General features: G+C 47.6%; 2 protein-coding genes across 6 annotated transcripts; both read right to left on the bottom strand.

Annotated features, from left to right (window-relative positions):
* Positions 1-532: 532 nt before the first annotated feature.
* Positions 533-6,892, bottom strand: LOC106822327 (myeloid cell surface antigen CD33-like). 3 transcript variants are annotated; one of them, XM_070498848.1, is made up of 6 exons: positions 6,725-6,892; positions 5,301-5,577; positions 4,811-5,089; positions 1,892-1,985; positions 1,471-1,719; positions 781-1,104 (listed from the first exon to the last, which is right to left on the bottom strand). In XM_070498848.1, exons 1-5 carry the CDS (start codon positions 6,743-6,745, stop codon positions 1,596-1,598), a joined length of 795 nt encoding a protein of 264 aa, XP_070354949.1. In that variant the 5' UTR covers positions 6,746-6,892; the 3' UTR covers positions 781-1,104; positions 1,471-1,595. The 3 variants fall into 3 exon arrangements, with proteins under 3 accessions (XP_014682928.3, XP_070354949.1, XP_070354948.1); XM_014827442.3 differs by lacking the exon at positions 6,725-6,892 and having other exon boundaries at positions 533-1,104; positions 1,471-1,551; positions 5,301-6,271; XM_070498847.1 differs by lacking the exon at positions 6,725-6,892 and having other exon boundaries at positions 5,301-6,278.
* A 970-nt stretch (positions 6,893-7,862) lies between these two features.
* On the bottom strand, positions 7,863-16,363 carry LOC106822329 (myeloid cell surface antigen CD33-like). Of its 3 annotated transcripts, none has more exons than XR_011498514.1 (6): positions 16,080-16,363; positions 15,629-16,012; positions 15,119-15,397; positions 10,076-10,267; positions 9,648-9,728; positions 7,863-9,382 (listed from the first exon to the last, which is right to left on the bottom strand). XR_011498514.1 is itself a non-coding variant. In XM_070498853.1 (6 exons), exons 1-5 carry the CDS (start codon positions 16,231-16,233, stop codon positions 9,656-9,658), a joined length of 993 nt encoding a protein of 330 aa, XP_070354954.1. In that variant the 5' UTR covers positions 16,234-16,363; the 3' UTR covers positions 7,863-9,382; positions 9,648-9,655. The 3 variants fall into 3 exon arrangements, 2 of the variants coding, with proteins under 2 accessions (XP_070354954.1, XP_070354953.1); XM_070498853.1 differs by having other exon boundaries at positions 10,076-10,178; XM_070498852.1 differs by lacking the exons at positions 7,863-9,382; positions 9,648-9,728; positions 10,076-10,267 and having other exon boundaries at positions 14,740-15,397.
* Between the last annotated feature and the right edge of the window lie 1,628 nt (positions 16,364-17,991).

The raw sequence follows: 17,991 nt of genomic DNA, 5'->3' as shown, positions 1-17,991 counted from the left end.
TCTTCATAATACATCTAAACCAAAACTTTCACTCTCCATTCCACTCCCTGGTTCGAGTCACCGTCACCTCCTGCCTGGAGAACTCAGTAGTCCCTTCCCAATCTCCATGTTGCTGCTGTGGACCCTTCTGGCCTTTTCTGGACAGAGAAGCCATGGGGACCCTCTGAAAATGAAAGTTCAATCACATCCTCCACGGCTTCCAGATTCTTGCATTTCCTTCAGGGCCTCACACTCTGCACCAGCACGTGGTCGGCACCATCCTCCCAGCTTCTCCCCTCCCTGTGCCTCCCTCTGCTGTCAAACTTCTTCTTTCCATTTCCCCAACACACCAAGCGTGCTCGGCCTCAGACTCTTCCACTCACTGTTCTCTCTCTTCATTTTCCTGCATAATTTTCTCTCAGGCAAACACAGAACCTGCTTTCTTACCTTCTTAGTCTTTGCTCCAACATCACACCTCACACTCTCAGATGTAGAAAATTGCCCCAAAGATGTCACATCCTTTCTCTGCATGATTTTTCCCCAAACAGACATTACCATCCAACATGCCCCAATGTTATCTCTTACTTATTTATTTGATTTCTATCCTTCTTGTCTCCAAAATTTCAGCTTCTTGATAAGAGATTTTGGATACTGTGTTCACCGTGGCACCCCCGGCACCAACAACAATGTAGGCACATAGTAGGTCTTCTATAATTCTTGCTCAGGAGTCTGTAATAAATGACTAATGTCACTCTGTCGAGGTCCATACAATGATTAATACACACACACACACACACACACACACTGAGTGACATTTATGACTGAGCCTGAGCAGGACTTGGAGAGGCAGGAATGGGGAGGGAAGGGCATTGCAGGAGAAAGAACTGCATATGCAAAGTCTCACAGTCACAGAGGCCTGGGCCTGACTGGGGGAGGAGATATTGTCAGATGCAGGGAGAGGGAGGAATCTGGGGGAGACTGTCCAGAAGGGGACAGTTCCCGCAAGGCCTTCAGATCCATCCTGTGGTGTTTGCCGCTCGGTCTCTGGCCACGGAGAGAGTACGCAGCTGTTCATACTGTACATTGAGTGGATGAGAATGCTGTCTGGAAACACACTCTAGAGGCCTGTGTTGAGGAGAGAGATGGAGGAGAAAGGTTACGTGGGTTCAGAGACCTGGGGAAGAGACGAGGCCCCAGGAACAGCAGGTCAGGATGAGGAGGAGATGGGCAGCAAGATAGTTGTGTTGGAGGAAGGATGGTCAAGACTCATAGATGATTGGATCAGGGGGTTGAGAGGGAGGTAAACTGCGGAACCCCACCCTGTTCTGGCCTTAGAGATGGGCCCACAGTGTCATCACTGTGATGGGGACCGCAGCAGAGAAGTGGGTTTTGGGAGGAAAGTGGCAGCTCCTCTTTGAGCATCCTGAGTGGACCAGTCCCGGGGGAGGTATGTGGTGGGATGTTGGGCGGTGAGACACCCGGGTCACTCACCTGAGGGATTAACCTGGGATGGGGTTTGCGTCCTTTGTGCCCCCTGTGGGCCTCATCACCTTCCTCCTGCAGGACCTCACTCTGAGAGAAGAGACCAGGGTCTTTCAGTCTGGTCGGATAGTGGCTCAGCGGGCAGCGGGCTCCCCCTCTCTTCCCTGTTCATGGGCTGGAGGGTGACTGAGGTGGGAGAGGGCAGGTCTGGCTCCACAGACCTTCTTGAGCACACAGGTGCCTCCCATCCTGGACACTCTGTGGGCGGGCAAGATGGCTGCCAGTGTAGTTCCTCCCTCACCCCGCCCCCATCAGCCTCCTGCCTGCCCCGCCCCTTGACCCCTTCAGGACCCTCCAGCACTGGTTTTGGGACTAAGCCACTTGTCCTCTGCCATCCCCCATCTCCCCTTCCCTCTGGGACAATGCTCACGCGAGGAAGATGAGGCAGAGGAGGAGGAGCAGGGTCTTCACAGCTGCTTCCCCGATGGCCACCAGAACCACCTCCAGCCCGGGCCCTGATCTCCCTGCGGGAAAGTGGGATGAGGATGGACCCACCTGCTCCACGGCTATCCCTGTCCTTCCAATCCCAGCAGGACTCTGGATGTTGGTTCTCCAGCCCCTCCTCCATCACGGGATGTGGGACCACCTGTGCCTGGACCTCACCTGACCCCAAGTCCTGACTGTCCAGCAGTTGACCAGAGAAAAGTTGCATAAATTGGACTCCATTCAAAGGATAAAGTTTTGTCTGTTAATTGACGCTATCGCAAAAGTGTAAAGAGAACACGTTGAGTAAGAGAAAATATTTGCAAATCATTGATCTTATACGAGTGAGGTATCCAGAATATGTAAAGAAATTTTACAATGCAAAAACAAAAAAGGAAACAGTCCAATCAAGTAATGAGCAAAGGACTTGAAAAATAATTCTCCAAAGAACATATACAAATGGCCATAAATCCATGAAAAAATTAACGACATCATTAGTCATTATGTAAATGCAAATCAGCCCACGATGAAACACCCCTTCACACCCATTCATTGTTAGTGCTGTGGAGTCGATTCTGATACCTAGCGACCCTGTGTGCAGAATAGCGAACTCTGACCAGTCTTTTTGCGCCATCTTCTCACCTTGCAGCGCTGGATTATACAAAGCTACACTGCCTTTCAAAAGGTTTTCATGGCCAAATTTTTCAGAAGTGGGTGGCCACTTCCTTCTTCCTGGTCTGTCTTAGATTGGAAGCTCCGCTGAAACCTGTCAACCACGGGTGACCCTGCTGGTATTTGGAATATCAGTGGCATAGCTTTAAGCATTACAGCAACACGCATCAGCCACAATGTCACAACCGGCAGATGGGTGGTGTGGTTCCCTGACCAGGAAAGGAACCCGGACCGCAGCGGCATGAGCACTGAATCATAACCGCTAGACCAACTGGGCTGGCTCTTCACATCCCCCAGGAGGCTATAATGTCTTTTAAAAAACAAAGAAAATAATATTGTCAAGGATGTGGAGAAATTGGATCCCTTGTACATTGCTGGTAGGAATGTAAAATGGAGCTGCCACTGTGGAAAATAGTCTGGCATTTCCTCTAAAATTAAACTTAGAAACTACCTTTTGACCCAGCAATTCCACTCCTAGGTAGGCATATGCCCCAGAAAACTGAACACATGTTTGTACAAAAGCGTTATAGCAGCATTATTCACAATAGCCAAAATGTGGAAACAACCCAAATGTCCATTAATTGATCAACGGATGAACAAAATGTGGTACATCCATACAATGGAATATTATTCAGACAGAAAAGAAAAAATTACTGATACATGCTTCATGGATGAACCTTGAAAACATTTTGTGAAGTGAAAGAAGGCAGACAAAAAAGGCCACGTTTTGTTCGATTCCATTTATATGAAATATGCAGAATAGGCAAATCCATGGAGACAGAAAGCAGATTAGAGGTTGCAGGGGCCAGGGGAGGGGAGAATGGAGAGTGACTGCTTCACAGGCACAGGGTTTCTCTTTGTGGTGATGAAAATGTTGGGTTGATGGAACTAGATGGTGGTGATGGTTGGACAGCATTATGAATATACTAAAAGGCACCTATTAGACACTTGAAAATGGCTCTAATAGTGATTATATTTTTAGTGAATTTTTCCTCAATAATAAAATAATGTGTGAATTTAAAAAAAAATTTATATAGAGCAACCGACTTTCACCTGTTACTGGCAAAAGTCAAAAGGTTTCACCCCATGCTGGTTCGCAGAAAACACACACTTTCAGCTCCGATGTTGGGAACGTAAACTTGTCCACTTTTGATGGAGAAAAACTTGGCAATATTTCTCAATATAGAAAGAGTATATGATCCAGCCATTTTGCTTTTAAAAACGTATTCTGCAGTCATAAATACACACACACGTCTGAAAGGAGATACAAGATTACTGATTGCAGCATTTCTGTTGGTAGAAGAACTTAATGCCATGATTTTTCCATTAGTAGAAGATGTGCACAGAGTCAGTATCCATCCAGGCCGTGGAACACTCCACAGTTACAGGGAGGAGCGAGGACAGTCTGTACTGCTGACATCAAAGGACCCCTAATATTCTTTAGGTGAACAAACCAAGGCTCAGAGAAGCCCATGGACCATGGTCACTTCCTGGGAGGGGGCTGGGCATCTGAGGACAGACTCTGCTGTGCCTTTTGAAGTTTTGCCCAGGTGAATATATTACCTGTACAAAAACACGTAACTTACAACCTCTTAGGGGAAAATAAAAAGAGAAGGCTGGAGGAGTCATCGGGAGACTGCGGAAGAGGAGTCTTGAGAGGCGGGCTCTGCCATGTGAGTGCTGTCCTGTTCTCCTTGTGGAGCCGAGGGGGGTGGAGAAGTCTGAGGGGAGTGAAGGGACATGGGGACAGCTGCTCACAGAGGCCATGGGGGCTGAGGATGGGAGGGATCACTGGGATCACCCACAAGAAGGCCTCTGGGCACCAAGTTGAGTGCAGGGTGAGGCTGGGACCTGGCCCTGCCCTGAGCTGGAAGAGGCCCTGCTCCTTGTAGCCCAGGAAGGGGCTCCTTCCTACCTGTGCCATCCCCTAGACAGACACTGATTGCTGGGTTCTCTGGAGCAACTAGGTCCAGAACAGACGATTCCCCTTTCAGAGTGAAGGAGGGATGGGGTGAGATAAGTGTAGGCATCTCCTGCACAATGTGAAACCACAGAAATCCAAGAGGGATAGAGCGTGTGTGCTTCTAGGTCCCATAATCAGCCAGGACACCAGGACAAAAGCCCCAAGTGTCACCAGCCTGGCCGTCCTGCCCACCACACCCTCAGGAACCTGGGCATCTGGCCCAGCACTCACAGGTGACGTTGAGCTGGATGGTCCTTTCCACAGTCACACCAGCTGCAGGGAACTTCACCTGACAGGTGAGGTTGGCACCGTGGTCCTGGGGCCGTGGGGTGAGGGTGAGCACCGAGGAGAGGTGGGTCCTGGGGCCCGGGGAGGTGAGGGCAGCTGATGTCCAGGAGAAGATGGGGGGTGTGCCCCGCTCACAGGCCCAGGGCACAGAGCAGGTCAGGTCCCTGTAGCTGCCAGGTTCCAGGGTCCCCGGGATGAGAATGTCAGGTGTGCGGGTCAGGGCTGGTGTGAAGAAGGGGAGACACGGGGTTCAGGAGTGAGGGTCCTAGGTGTGGCCCTCAAAGAAGACTCAGGCCTTTCTTCAGCTGCTCCCAATGAGCCCTGACACACTGTACCTCCAACCCTCTCCCAGGAGTGGAGCCCATCCCACCCCTGCCCTGGGACCCACATGTCCTTCCCTGTGAGCCCGCATGTCCTGCAGCCCACTCCTTACCCATCACATGCACAGAGAGATGGTTAGATTCATAATTCCATTTCATTCTTCCTCTCTCTACCCGAAAAAAGTATTTCCCATTGTCCCTCCTGGTGGCATCTCTGATGTCCAGGGAGCAGTTGTAGGTCCGAGGGTCCCCGAGGAGGTGGAATCGGCCCTGGGTCTCCTCCCGCACTTCACAATCTGGGTTGTTTGTGGCCACAGGAGCATCCTGGTATGGATTTGCCCCTTCCTGGAACCAGTAGCCATGAGCTGGGGTAGAGTCATTCCAGCCATCCTGTGGGTAGAAGACAGTGCAGGGCACTCGGACACACAGACCCTCCTGCACCGTCACTGAGTCCTGCACTTGCAGCCCGAAAATTTCACTCTCAGCCAAGGACTCTGCAAGAAAAGGAGGGTCAGCAGCAGCCCCTGCCCAACCCACTCCTTCCGCCCACTCAGCTGCCCACAGCAGGGGCAGCAGCAGTGGCAGCATCTCTGAGATGGAATGTTCTGGGCGTTTGTCCTGTGTCTGAAGAGAGAAGGGGAAGGAGGGTGGGAGGGGAGTTGCAGGAAGCTGGGGAGGAGCACGTGACCATGGTCCATCCCAGAAGAGGAACTGTAGACCAGAGCTCGTCCCCTCTCTGCACACCCCACGACTCAGAGACCCTGAGACCCTCCCAGAGGGGAGCAGACAGGAGCACCCCATTTTCTGTCCCCATCTTGGGGTTTCCATCCAGCACTGGAGCTTGGACCAGGACCTCTGAGGACATCTGAGGAGTGGGAGATGGTGAGTCTCTAAGGGTCTCCCATCTGGGGTGCTTTTCTGAACCCTGTTGTCTACACCAGGGAGCTGGTAGCTCCTGCCTGGCCCCAGAAGGTACAGCCTCATCTAGACCTCGCGTGGATGGTCCTGCCAGTGATAGAACTCTTTAGGGTCTGTGTGAGCATCTGGTGCAGAGAAAAAGAAGGGGGTTCTAGGTGAGGTGAAAGCAGCAGGAAATCATTCCTTCCTTCCTTCATTCATTCCCCAAACACTTAGTGAGCGTCTCTGTGTTGAGGAGATTGGAGACAAGAAGGGAGACGACCAACGTGCTCCATGCCCACGAGATGCTCCCCACCCAATGGAGTCACTTCCTCCCCAAACACTCAGTCCTGTTGGGCTTCAGAGCTGCAGCCACTGGCGAGTCTGCTGTGTGTCCTGGAAGAATACTCGGTATTTTCTAAAATACAAGTATGGCATTTTTTTGAAACATAGTAAAAAAAAATACCAGACAACACCTTGAAACTCTATTCCATTAAACAAGAACTTCCAATTCTCTCTACCTCCCACCCCCCAGCAACCACTGTCCCATTTTCTCTCTAGGAATTTGATTATTTTAGATACTTCATATAAGTGGAATCATATAGTATTTGCCTTTTATTGACTGGTTTATTTCACTCACCACAACGTCCTCAAGCTTCATCCATGTGGTAGCCTGTGTCAGAATTCCTTGCTTTTTAAGGTGAATAACATTCCATGGTATGTACACACTACATAGTGTTTATCCATCCATCCACTGAGCGATGCTTGGGTTGCTTCCACGTTTTGGCTTTTGTGAACAACGCTGCTGTGAGCATGGGTGTGCAAATGTCTCTTTGAGTTCCTGCTCTCAATTCTTTTGGATAAATACCTAGAAATGAAATTACTCATCATATTGTAATTCCATTTTAATTTTTTGAGAAACTGCCATTCTCTTATCATCTCCCGACTTGTTTTATTCTTTTTTTTTCCCTTATCTGTTGTCATCACCTTACACTGGCTATACATTTTAACATCTCCAGTCGGGACCCCTCTCCTGACTTCCAGATGTGTATATCCAGCTTTCCAGTTATCTATCAGGTGGCCTCTCAGAATGAACATCACTCTTGCAAACCCTGCTCTCAGACGTCCTCCATGCCACACAACTGCATCCTTCCAGGTGCTCCAAGGAAAGATTTCAGCACCATCCTTGCTCCTCTCTTTCCCCCACTTACCACATCCAGTAGAAATTTCAGTCAGCTTAACCCTCAAAATGTTTCCTAAATATATGCTCTCTACCTACACAATGTCCCTGGTCCAGGGCACCATCAACTCCTGCCTGGAGTGCCCATAGTGACGTGCCACATCTATCTTTGGCTGCCCCGGACCCACCCTCTCCGATTCTGAACATAGAAGCCATTGGGATCCTACTAACTTGAGGGTCTAGTCATGTGACTGCTCCCCTCAAAGGCTTCCAGGATCATGCATTGGCCTGTGGTGGTCTCCCACGGGGTCTGCACCATCCTCCCTGTGCTGTCACACATCAGCCTCTTGTTTCCTCCACACACCACGCCTGCTTCTGCCTCTGGACCATGGCTCTCACTTCTCCCCCTTTTCCATCTTCCTGGAATACTTTTCTCATAAGGAAACACAAAACTTGCTTCCTCCTTACCTCCAAGCCTTTGTTCAAACATCACCTCCATCACATCACACTCTCCACTTCAGAAAACCCACCCCACTATGCCACAGGCTGCTTTCCCTGAGGAATCTCCCCCAAACATGTATTGATATCCCACATGCTGTAATTTAATTTATTTTTTATTCTTGTCTCAATAATGACTGACAGAATCCGGATTACAGAAACACTTCCTGTTCCTTTTGTTTACTGTGGTAAAATATCTGTAAAAGAAAAATGGCCATTTAAAAAGTTTTACAGGGCACAATTCAGTGACATCAGATGCACTCACAATGTTGTGCAACCATCACCTCTGTGTATTTCCTGAACATTTCCGTCATCCCAAACAGTAACTCTGCACAGTTACACAATGACTCCCCATCCCCCGCCCCTTGGTTGCGAGCAGCCACCATTATTCTTTCTGTTTCTATGAATTTGTCTTCATAGGCAGCTCATAGAAGCAGAATCACGCAATATTTGCCCTTTTGTGTCTGTCTCCTTCCATTTATCATATTGTTTTCAAGGTTCATCCATGAGGTAGCATGTGCCAGAATTTCACTTATTCCTCTTCAAGGCTGAATGATATTCCATTGTATGCATGTGCCATATTTGGTTCATCCATTATTCTGTTGATGGGCACCAGCATTGGTTCCACAGCTACTGTGAATAATTCTGCTATGAACACTGGTGTACAAGCATCCATTAAATGCATACGTTCAAGTCCTTTGAGTACATATCTAGAAGTGGCAGCGCTGGGTCATAGGGTGATTCTATGTTTAACTTTTGAAAGAGATTCCAAAGGGTTTTCCACTAGGCTGCACCACTTCTCATTCTCACAGGCAATGCCCATGGGTTCTAATTCGTTCACACCTTTGCCAATACTTGTTACTATGTGTTTTTTTAAAAAAATATATAAAGCTGTCCTAATGGGTGTAAAGTCGTATTTCATTGTAGTTTTGACTTGCATTTCTCTAACGACTGATGATGCTGATCATCTTTTCATGTGCTCCTTGGTCATTTGTGTGTCTTCTTCGCAGAAGTGTATCTTCAAATCCTTTGCATGACAGTGAGTTTTGAAGTTGTGTCACTGATGCACAATGCTGGTATGTCATATGTATGCAATGACAATTGTTAAATGGGTCTATGCATAAATGACTGAATGTTACTCTGCTTAGAACTATACAATGACAAACACATGCACGCACACACACTGGGTGGCATTTAAGAATGAGCCTGAGGGATGAGCATGACTTGGAGAGGTAGGAATGAGGAAGGAAGGGCATTTCAGGAGAAGGAACTACACATACAAAGTCTCAGAGTCACAGAGGCCATGGCCCAGCTGGGAGAGGAGACATTGACAGATGCAGAGAGAGGGAGGAATCTGGGGGAGAGTCCGGCGGAGACGGATCAGGCCAGGCCTTCAAATTCAGCCTGTGGTGTTTTCAGCTCAGTCTCTGGCCATGGAGAGGACACGTAGCTGTTCATACTGTGCAGGACATGGATGATGGTCTCTGGAAACAATCTGGAGGCCCGAGTTGAGGAGAGAGATGGAAGCAGGAGGTGAGGTGAGTTCAGAGACCCAGGGAAGAGATGAGCCCCCAGGAACGACCAGCGTCAGGATGAGGAGACGACAGGCAGCAACATGAGCTGTGATTAGGGAGAAGGATGACAAAACAGTTTTATTGGATTCTGGAGAGAGGAGGGAAGTCAATGTGTGTAGTCAAAACCCATTTCTGGCCTTAGAGATGGAGGTCTTGGCGTCATCAGTGTGAGAGGGAACCCAGCAAAGAAGTGGGTTTGCAGAGGAAGATGGCAGCTCAACTTTGGCCATGCTGAGCAGAGGAATTCTGGGGGCCATGCTGGGGGAGGTATGCAGTGGGATGTTGGGTGGTGAGACATCTGGGTCGCTCACCTGAGGGATTAATCCGGGGTGGTGTTTGCATCCTCCATGCCCCCTGCAGGCCTCATCACTTTCCTCCTGTAGGACCTCATTCTAAGAAAAGAGACCAGAGTCTTTCAGTTTAGTCAGACTGAAGTTCACCTGGCAACAGACTCACCCGGTCTTCCTTGTACAGGGGCTGGAGGTGAGACTGATGTGGGAGAGGGCAGGTCTGGCTCCACAGACTGTGTGGAGAACACAGGTACCTCCCATCCTGGACACTCCGTGGGCGGGGCATCATAACTGCCCTGGTGGATTCCCCACCACCACCCCCCGTCCCTCTAAGCTTTGTGCCTGCCCCACCTCCTGATCCATTTGGGACTTCCCAGCACTAGTCTGTGACTCAGCCGGGTGCCCCACCCCCTCCCCACACCTCCTGTTCATCCTGGGACAATGCTCACATGAGGAAGATGAGGCAGAGGAGGAGGAGCAGGATCTTCACAGCTGCTTCCCCGATGGCCACCAGAACAACTTCTGTCATGGGCCTTGATCTCCCTGCAGGAACTTGGGACAAGAACAGATCCACCTGCTGCATGGCAATCCTGTGTCCTTCCACTCCAAGTGGGATCTGGACATTGGTCCTCCAGGCCCTCCTGCATCACGGATATGGGACCACCTGCACTCAGGCTTCACCCCACCCCACCCCACGACCTGACTGTCCAGCATTTGGATGGAGGAAAATTGAATAAGTTGGACTTCATCAAAATGACAAAATTTTGTTCTTCGATTGACACTACTGAGAAAGTAAAAAGCCAACCTACTTAATGGGAGAAAATATTTGCAATTCACAGATCTGATAAAAGTGTAGGATCCAGCACTCTTACAACTCAACAGCAGAACACCAAACTACTCACTTAAAAGATGGGCAGAGAGCCAGCCCTGATGGCCTAGTGGTTAAATTTCAGCACGCTCTGCTTCAGCAGCCCGGGTTCAGTGCCTGGGGGTCAAACCACACTACTCATCTGTCAGTGGCCATGCTATGGTGGCAGCTGACATAGGAGAACCAGAAGGACTTGCAACTAGAACATACAACTTTGTATCAGGGCTTTCAGGAATGGAAAAAAAGAGAGAGGGAGACTGGCAACAAATGTTAGCTGATGGTGAATCTTTCCCAGCCAAAAAAAAAAAAGTCTGCAAAGAACCTGAAAAAAATCTCCCAAGAAGATATACAAATGGCCAATATGTCCACGAAAAAATTAGCAATATCATTAGTCATTACATAAATGCAAATGAAAACTGATGAAATACTCCTTCACAGACTAGCAGGCTGTAATTTTTTTCAAAAAAGGACAATAGCAATGTTGGTAAGGGTGTGGAGAAATTAGAACCTTCATACATTTCCAGAGTAAATGTAAAATGGAGCTGCCATTGTGGAAAACAGTCTGGCATTTCCTCAAAAAGTGGAACATTGAATTACCATGTGACCTAGCAGTTACACTCCTAAGGAGGTACTTGGGAGTGGAGTTCTCAACAAATCTGAGAACATGTGTTTGAACAAAAGCATGTATACCAATGTTTATAGCAGCATTATTCCCAATAGCCAAAATGTGGAAACAACCCAAATGTCCATCAACTGGTCAATGGATGAACAATATGTGGTACATCCATACAATGGAATCTCATTCAGACAGAAAAGAAAGAATTACTGATACATGCTATATGGATCAACATTCAAAATGTTTTGTGAAGCAAGATAAGCCAGACAAAAAAGGCCACATTTTGTATGATGCCACTTATACGAAATGTCCAGAATAGGCAAATCCACAGAGACACAATCAGATTAGTGGTTGCAGGGACTGGGGGAGGGGAGTATGGAGAGTGACTGCTTCACGGGCACAGGGTTTTTCTTCGGGGTGATGAAAATGTTGGATGTATGGAATTAGATATTGGTGATGGTTGTACAACATTGTGAATGTACTAAAAGCCACTTACTGTACACTTGAAAATGGCTCAAACAGTGACTTTAGTTTTAGTGAATTTTCCTCAATAATAAAATAATTCATATATATTTTTAAAAATTATATATAGACACCAATATTTACCTGCTACTGTCAAAAATCAAAAAGTTTCCTCTTATACTGAATACACACACTTTTAGCTTCTGCATACCAAATGAAGGGATCAAAAAAATGAAAAGACAACCCATCAACTGGGAGAAAATATTTGTAGATCATATATCTGACAAAGAGTTGATTTACAAAATATATAAAGAACTTATACAACTCAACAAGAAAAAATGAACAGCCTGATCAAAAAGTGAGCAGAGGGAATGAACAGACGCTTTTCCAAAGAAGATATACAGATGGTCAACAGGCACATGAAAAGATGCTCAACATCACTCATTATTACAGAAATGCAAATCAAAACTACAATGAGATACCACCTCACACCCATCAGAATGGGTATAATTAACAAGATAAGCAATAACAAATGTTGCAGAGGATGTGGAGAAATGGGAACCCTCATATACTGCTGGTGGGAATGAAAACAGGTGCACCCACAATGGAAAACAGTATAGAGATTTCTCAATAAATTAAAAATAGAAACGTCATTTGATCCAGCTATTCCACTACTGGGTATTTATCCAGAGAACATGAAATCAGCAATTCAAAGAGATCCATGCATCCCTGTGTTCATCGCAGCATTATTCACAATAGCCAGGACATGGAAGCAACCCAAGTGCCCATTGATGGATGAATGGATAAAGAAGATGTGGTATATATATACAATGGAATACTACCCATCCATAAAAGAGACAAAACCATGCCATTTGCATGGACGGTCCTTGAGGGTACTATGTTAAGTGAAATAAGCCACACAGAGAAAGACAAACACTGTGTGATTTCCCTCACAAGTAGAAGATAAATACACGGATAAGGAGAAAGATTAGTGGTAACCAGAGGGGAAGGGAGTGGGTAGAGGGCAAAAGGGGTAAAGGGGTGCATAAGCATGGTGATGGATACAAATTAGACTATTGCTGGCGAGCACAACGCTGTCTATACAGAAACTGACAAGTAATAATGTACACCTGAATTTTACACCATGTTATAAGCCATTACGTCCTCAGTAAAAAAAAAAAAAAGAAGAAGAAGGTGCAGCTACAGCTGAGATGTGTAATGACCCTGCTCATGGAAAGCAAATGGTTCTGGGAGAGTCAAGTGAATGGGCATGTTTGGAGGAGTTTGTGTATGAAAATAGTAGAAGAAATTATGTGAGATTTAAGAAACTATGTTCAAAGGTGAAAGTCAGAGTCACGAAAGAAAATGTTGATAAATGCGACTAGTGTTTTGCTAGGAAATGTTTAACAGCCAGCTCCTTCATGGTGGGGGAAGGGGGGGTGTACTGATTTGTAGCATTTGCCAATTTCCTTCGATCTAAATATTCCCATCCTGCCCAATTTCATGCACCCAATTTGAGGTCACTGACCCCGGACTTGGGAAAAGATGGACACAATTAGTTCTTGCCAAACAGTCAGAGCCAACACCATTACACCACTACGTGCAACACAGCAGAAAAATGCATGTTTTTTTCCTGGAAAAATCACTATATGCTAAGTCAAAAGGTCATCAACAGGCTAGAAATCAGTCCTTTCAATAACACACAGCTGATGTCCTCAAGATGAACAAAGCTTCTTCAAATAATTAAGAGAAAGATCACAAAGAAACACCAGTGGGTCTTAAACACAAGGAAAGATCTCAACCTATTCGCAAAATACAACTGCAACTTAAAATAGCAGGGAATTCCCTTAGGATGTGAGTGAGGATGGACACGCTCAGCAGGGAAGGGGGCACATTGCAGGTGGGAGTATGAACGGATCAATCTCCGTGTAGTGGGATTTGACAGCATCTGTAGAAATTACATACATACCCTTTGATCCGGGACTTTCTTCTCCAGAAAATTATCTGCCAGACACACACACGTGGAGAATGTTTGTACAAGTTATTCAGGGCAGTATTTTTTGTCTGAGCAGAATATTGGAAACATCATAGCTTTTCCACCAACAGGGGACCAATTGAGTGCTTTATAGTACAATATACTTCCAAATGGACAACCGTGGAGCCATCAGTAAGAATGAGGAAGGTTTCCTGTGTACTGATGCAGAAGGATCTCCAAGATAGACTAAGTGTGAGAAAAAGGTGAGTTTAGTTCACAGAAATGTACCAATGTCACTTCCTTAGTTGTGACAAATGTGCAAACATGAGGTGAGATTTTAACAATGAGGGAAGCTGGGTGAGAGATTATGGAAACTCTCCATAACAGGTAAATCTAAAAATGCTCCACATGAAAAGTTTATTAAAATGATAATAAAGATGCAGAGCAGTGTGTATAGTATGATGTGTACCTATGTGTGTGTGTGTTTAAATGTGTATCCATAGGTTGTATTTGGGAAGATAACCAAGAGGGAGGTACACAGCGTTCTGAATACTCTTTTATTCCTACTAAATCTTCCTAGGGACTGAATTGTGTTCCCCCTAATTCATGTATCAAAGCCCCAACCCCCAGTGTGATGGTCTTTGAAGATATCTGGAGGGATCTTTGGGAGGTGATTGGGGTCAGATGAGGTCATGAGAGTGGGGCTCTCATGATGACATTAGTGCCCTTATAAGAAGAGACACCAGAGAGCTGGCTCTCTCAGCCCTGTGAGGACACAGCCAGAAGGCGGCCATCTACAAAGCAGGAAGAGAGTCCTCACCAGGAACCTGATGGCTGACACCTTGATCTTGGACTTCCAGCCTCCAGAAGTATGAGAAATAAATTCCTGTTGTTTAAGCCATGCAGTCTGGGGTAATTTGTTATGGCATGCTGAGCAGCTAAGACATTTTTTATGCTTCCTATTTTAACACTAACATTAAAATGATCCAGGGAGGCTGGAGGAGTAGGTGGGGTCCAGATCCTAAGGAGAATGAGGGCTGGCTTTGGGACGAGGATGCATCCCTTGCATGGGGACAGTACAACCTTGGATGTGCAAACCCCTGAGAGCAGGGTCAGTGGAGGCGGGAAGCCAGTGTGTGAGCTGATGATCGAGTGGGGGCTTCCCACCTCTGCTGTGCCCACACCTGGCCTGAGCCTTTCTCCCATCTGAGTTCTGAACCCCACCTCTGCTCTGAAGGGAGGAGACAGACCCTACTTCCACCACAGCCCCCAGATAGTAGAGGTTCGCCCTACTTGTGCTTTCTTTCCGGAACACGCTGGAGGTCGGGTTCAGGAGCACATCAGGACACACAGACATATTGTTCCCTTTTCAAAGGCAGGAAGGTGGGTGATGGGCCTTTTCCCCCAGAACTTTAGAAATAGGAAGTGGGTGGAGTTGGATGTCCTCTTTCCTTCCTCCCCAGAGCCAGCTTGCAGAACCCAGCACCCAGCACCCACTATCACAGGCTCTGCCTCCCCTTCCACCATAGTAATTGCCCTCAGGGACCTGGCCATCCTGGTCTGGCACTCACAGGACACGTTGAGCTGGACGGTCCTCTCCGTGCTCACACCAGCTCCAGGGAATGTCACTTGACAGGCGAGGTTGGTGCCGTGGTCCTGGGGCTCTGGGGTGAGGGTAAGCACTGAGGAGTGGGGAGTCTTGGAGCCCATGGAGGTGAGGGCGACCCCCATCCAGGAGAAGGTGGGGGGCGTCCCCCTCTCACAGGCCCATGGCACAGTACAAGTAATGTTCTTGGGGTGGCCAGCTTCTAGGGTCTCCTGGATGTAGATGTCAGGTGTCTCTGTCAGAGCTGAGGAGGAAAGAGACAGAGACCAGGCCTGGAGGCGGGGACCCCAAGTATGAGCCTAAGGTCAACCTCTACCCCAGGCCAGCCATCTCCTCCCTGGTCAGCCTCAGCATCCTGCCCTCCCAGGTCCTTCTGGGTCCCTCCCAGGATGAAGAGCAAGGAATCCCCTCCCAGTGCTTCCCTGGAGGCCCACAGAACCCATCCATGTATCCTCTCCTTGTCCCCATTCCTTACCTGTCACATGCACAGAGAGCTGGTTCTGTCTGTAATTGTATCTCAGAAAAGACCCTCTCTCCACCCGAAAGAAGTATGTCCCAGAGTCACTCCTCCTGGTGTCTCTGATGTCCAGGGAGCAGTCATAGATCTGGGGGTTTCCAAGAAGGTGGAATCGGCCCTGAGTCTCCTCCTGCACTTCACGATCTGGGTTGTTTGTGGCCACAGGAGCTTCCTGGTGTGGACTTGCCCCTTCTCGGAACCAGTAGCCATAAACTGGGTCAGTGTTACTGTCATTGACTTGAGGATAGAAGATAGTGCAGGGCACACGGACGCACAGGCCCTCCTGCACCGTCGCAGACCCCTGCACTTGCAGCCAGAATCTCCCATGCTGAGCCTGGGACCCTGTGGGGAAATGACGGTCAGCTTGGTCCCCTGCCCCACCTACTCCCTCTCCCCTCAACCCACTCACCTGCCCACAGCAGAGGGAGCAACAGCAGCAGCGGCATCTTTGAGGACGAGCCACAGGACCTCGGTGTCACAGGACTAGGAGGAAGCCCCAGCAGGAAGCCCAGACTGAGGTCAGAAAGGTGACTGACCTCAGAAGAGGAACTTGAAACCCACATGCTTTGGAGCTGGTGTGGTCCTTGGAGAATTACAACTCCTACTTTCCAGGTGGGGTTTCACATAAACTCACAAATTCATTTCTACATCCCTTTACTCCGTATAAATCTGTGCTTCTTCCATTTCTGCCTGGTTCTCCCATTAATGAGTTAAATAAAATGGGGAGTTGCCATTCAATGGGTATAAATTTCAGTCGTGGAAGAGGAAAAAGTTCTAGAGATCTGCTGTGCAACACAGTGCCTACGGTAAACAATACTGTAAACTTAATTGGTGAAGAGTGTAGATCTCATGTTATGTGTCTTTATACCATAATAAGAAAATCTTTAACACATGTTAAATTTATATCTATATGAGTCAATATTTTACCTTTTAAAAAATCATCCTTCAATAGAATAAATAGACAAATTTGTGTGTGCTTCCGAGCATGTGTTGGCTTTTTGGTTTGTAGAGTCTTCTAGGCATTAGATACAGGTCTCCGTGGGCCAAACAAGATGAACCATGTAACACCTGGGCTCATCTTAAAGGCTTTTGGCTATTTCCATTTGAGCAAGTGGGAGCCACTGGAGAGATAGAAGCAGAAAAGGGAACCATTGGTTTTTAGCATTCACTCTGGCTTCTTCCTTGGAGAACAGACTGGAATTGGGCAGAGAGCAGGTGAGGAGACGAGTCTCCTTAACTGTGTACTTAAGTTCCAAATATAGAAAGTGAGTCCTGGGAGGCAAGAATGTGCATCTCTCACAAGCACTGTAGATTTGCTTTGCACACAGTAATGATAAGGTACATAGTAGGTGATGGATATGTGCCGAATGATAGGCTTCCCAAATCTACATCAGGTCAATACACAAGTAGCAGACTCTTGCATAAAACATTGCTTTAATTTTGGTAAAGAAACTTACGTGTGCGTATCTTTCCTCTCCCTCCATCTCCTCACTCACAACCACAGGGAACAGTTTGGGAGCCCACAAGTGAGAGGTGAACAAGTTTACTTGTTTCTTTTTCTATGTAGGGTCAGGGCTGCTCAGCAAGGTGCTTCCCTAATGCGCAGAGTGGGTTGGGGGTGGGGAGAGAGGTTTGGGAGACGATGATCACGGTGTCCCCGTGTCTGGCCCTTCCTTTCAACTTCCCGTATGCAGGATCTTTCCCTTTCCAGAGATGCAAAGGGGCTGAAGTTTTTCTCATCGCCCCCTTTAAGAGGCCCCAACCCTGCCATGAAAAAACAGGAGTGAGGTCAGAGTCCTGTAGAATGCAGGCTTTGGGGGTGATGAGCTGGTGAACAATGTTCTGGTGTTGGAGGACTCAGATAAGGGGTTACCTGAGGAGGACTCTGATTATCTGATGTAGCAGATCCTGGAGAGGCCATAGGGGAGGAGAAAGCCAGCCCCCCCCGGGAACACCTGAGCAGGCTCAGGACCAATAGCGGGCCACACGTCAGGGGAATTTCGGGAGAGCATGAACTTCCTGTTTCCAGCCCTATCAGGACCCAGACTTCCTGTCACTTTATGACTCTGGGGCTCAGGACAGCCTGAACCAGTAATTGCAGGAAGCATCTGGGCAGAGTTGGGGTGGGAGCCCTGCAGTGGTTGAAATCACCTAGCAAGAGACCAGAAGATTCCAGACAGAAATGTGAGAAAACGAGGAAAGAGGAAAAACCTGTCCCAGACTGAAAGTGAAAATCAGCTCCGATGGAGAAAGACAGAAAGCATTCCTGCAGTTGTTCAGGCTGGATAGGGGGACAGCTACAAAATTAAAAGGAATTTTTA

Source organism: Equus asinus, chromosome 26 (genome assembly GCF_041296235.1).
Source record: "Equus asinus isolate D_3611 breed Donkey chromosome 26, EquAss-T2T_v2, whole genome shotgun sequence".
Classification (NCBI taxonomy): Eukaryota; Metazoa; Chordata; class Mammalia; order Perissodactyla; family Equidae; genus Equus; species Equus asinus.
The sequence above is the reverse complement of the archived record's forward strand: the minus strand, read 5'-3'. Positions and strand labels throughout refer to the sequence as shown.

Excerpts from the sequence above, each read along its gene's own strand:
- LOC106822327 (XM_070498847.1), bottom strand. The coding sequence starts at position 6,171 with ATGAGGCTGTACCTTCTGGGGCCAGGCAGGAGCTACCAGCTCCCTGGT. Across the intron at positions 5,090-5,300 it reads TCTCTCTGTGCATGTGATGG|CCCTGACCCGCACACCTGAC; the intron begins GTAAGGAGTGGG and ends TCTTCACACCAG. Across the intron at positions 1,986-4,810 it reads CATCCAGCTCAACGTCACCT|GGAGATCAGGGCCCGGGCTG; the intron begins GTGAGTGCTGGG and ends ACTTTCCCGCAG.
- LOC106822329 (XM_070498852.1), bottom strand. The coding sequence starts at position 16,233 with ATGTGGGTTTCAAGTTCCTCTTCTGAGGTCAGTCACCTTTCTGACCTC. Across the intron at positions 16,013-16,079 it reads GCTCCCTCTGCTGTGGGCAG|GGTCCCAGGCTCAGCATGGG; the intron begins GTGAGTGGGTTG and ends ATTTCCCCACAG. Across the intron at positions 15,398-15,628 it reads GCTCTCTGTGCATGTGACAG|CTCTGACAGAGACACCTGAC; the intron begins GTAAGGAATGGG and ends TTTCCTCCTCAG.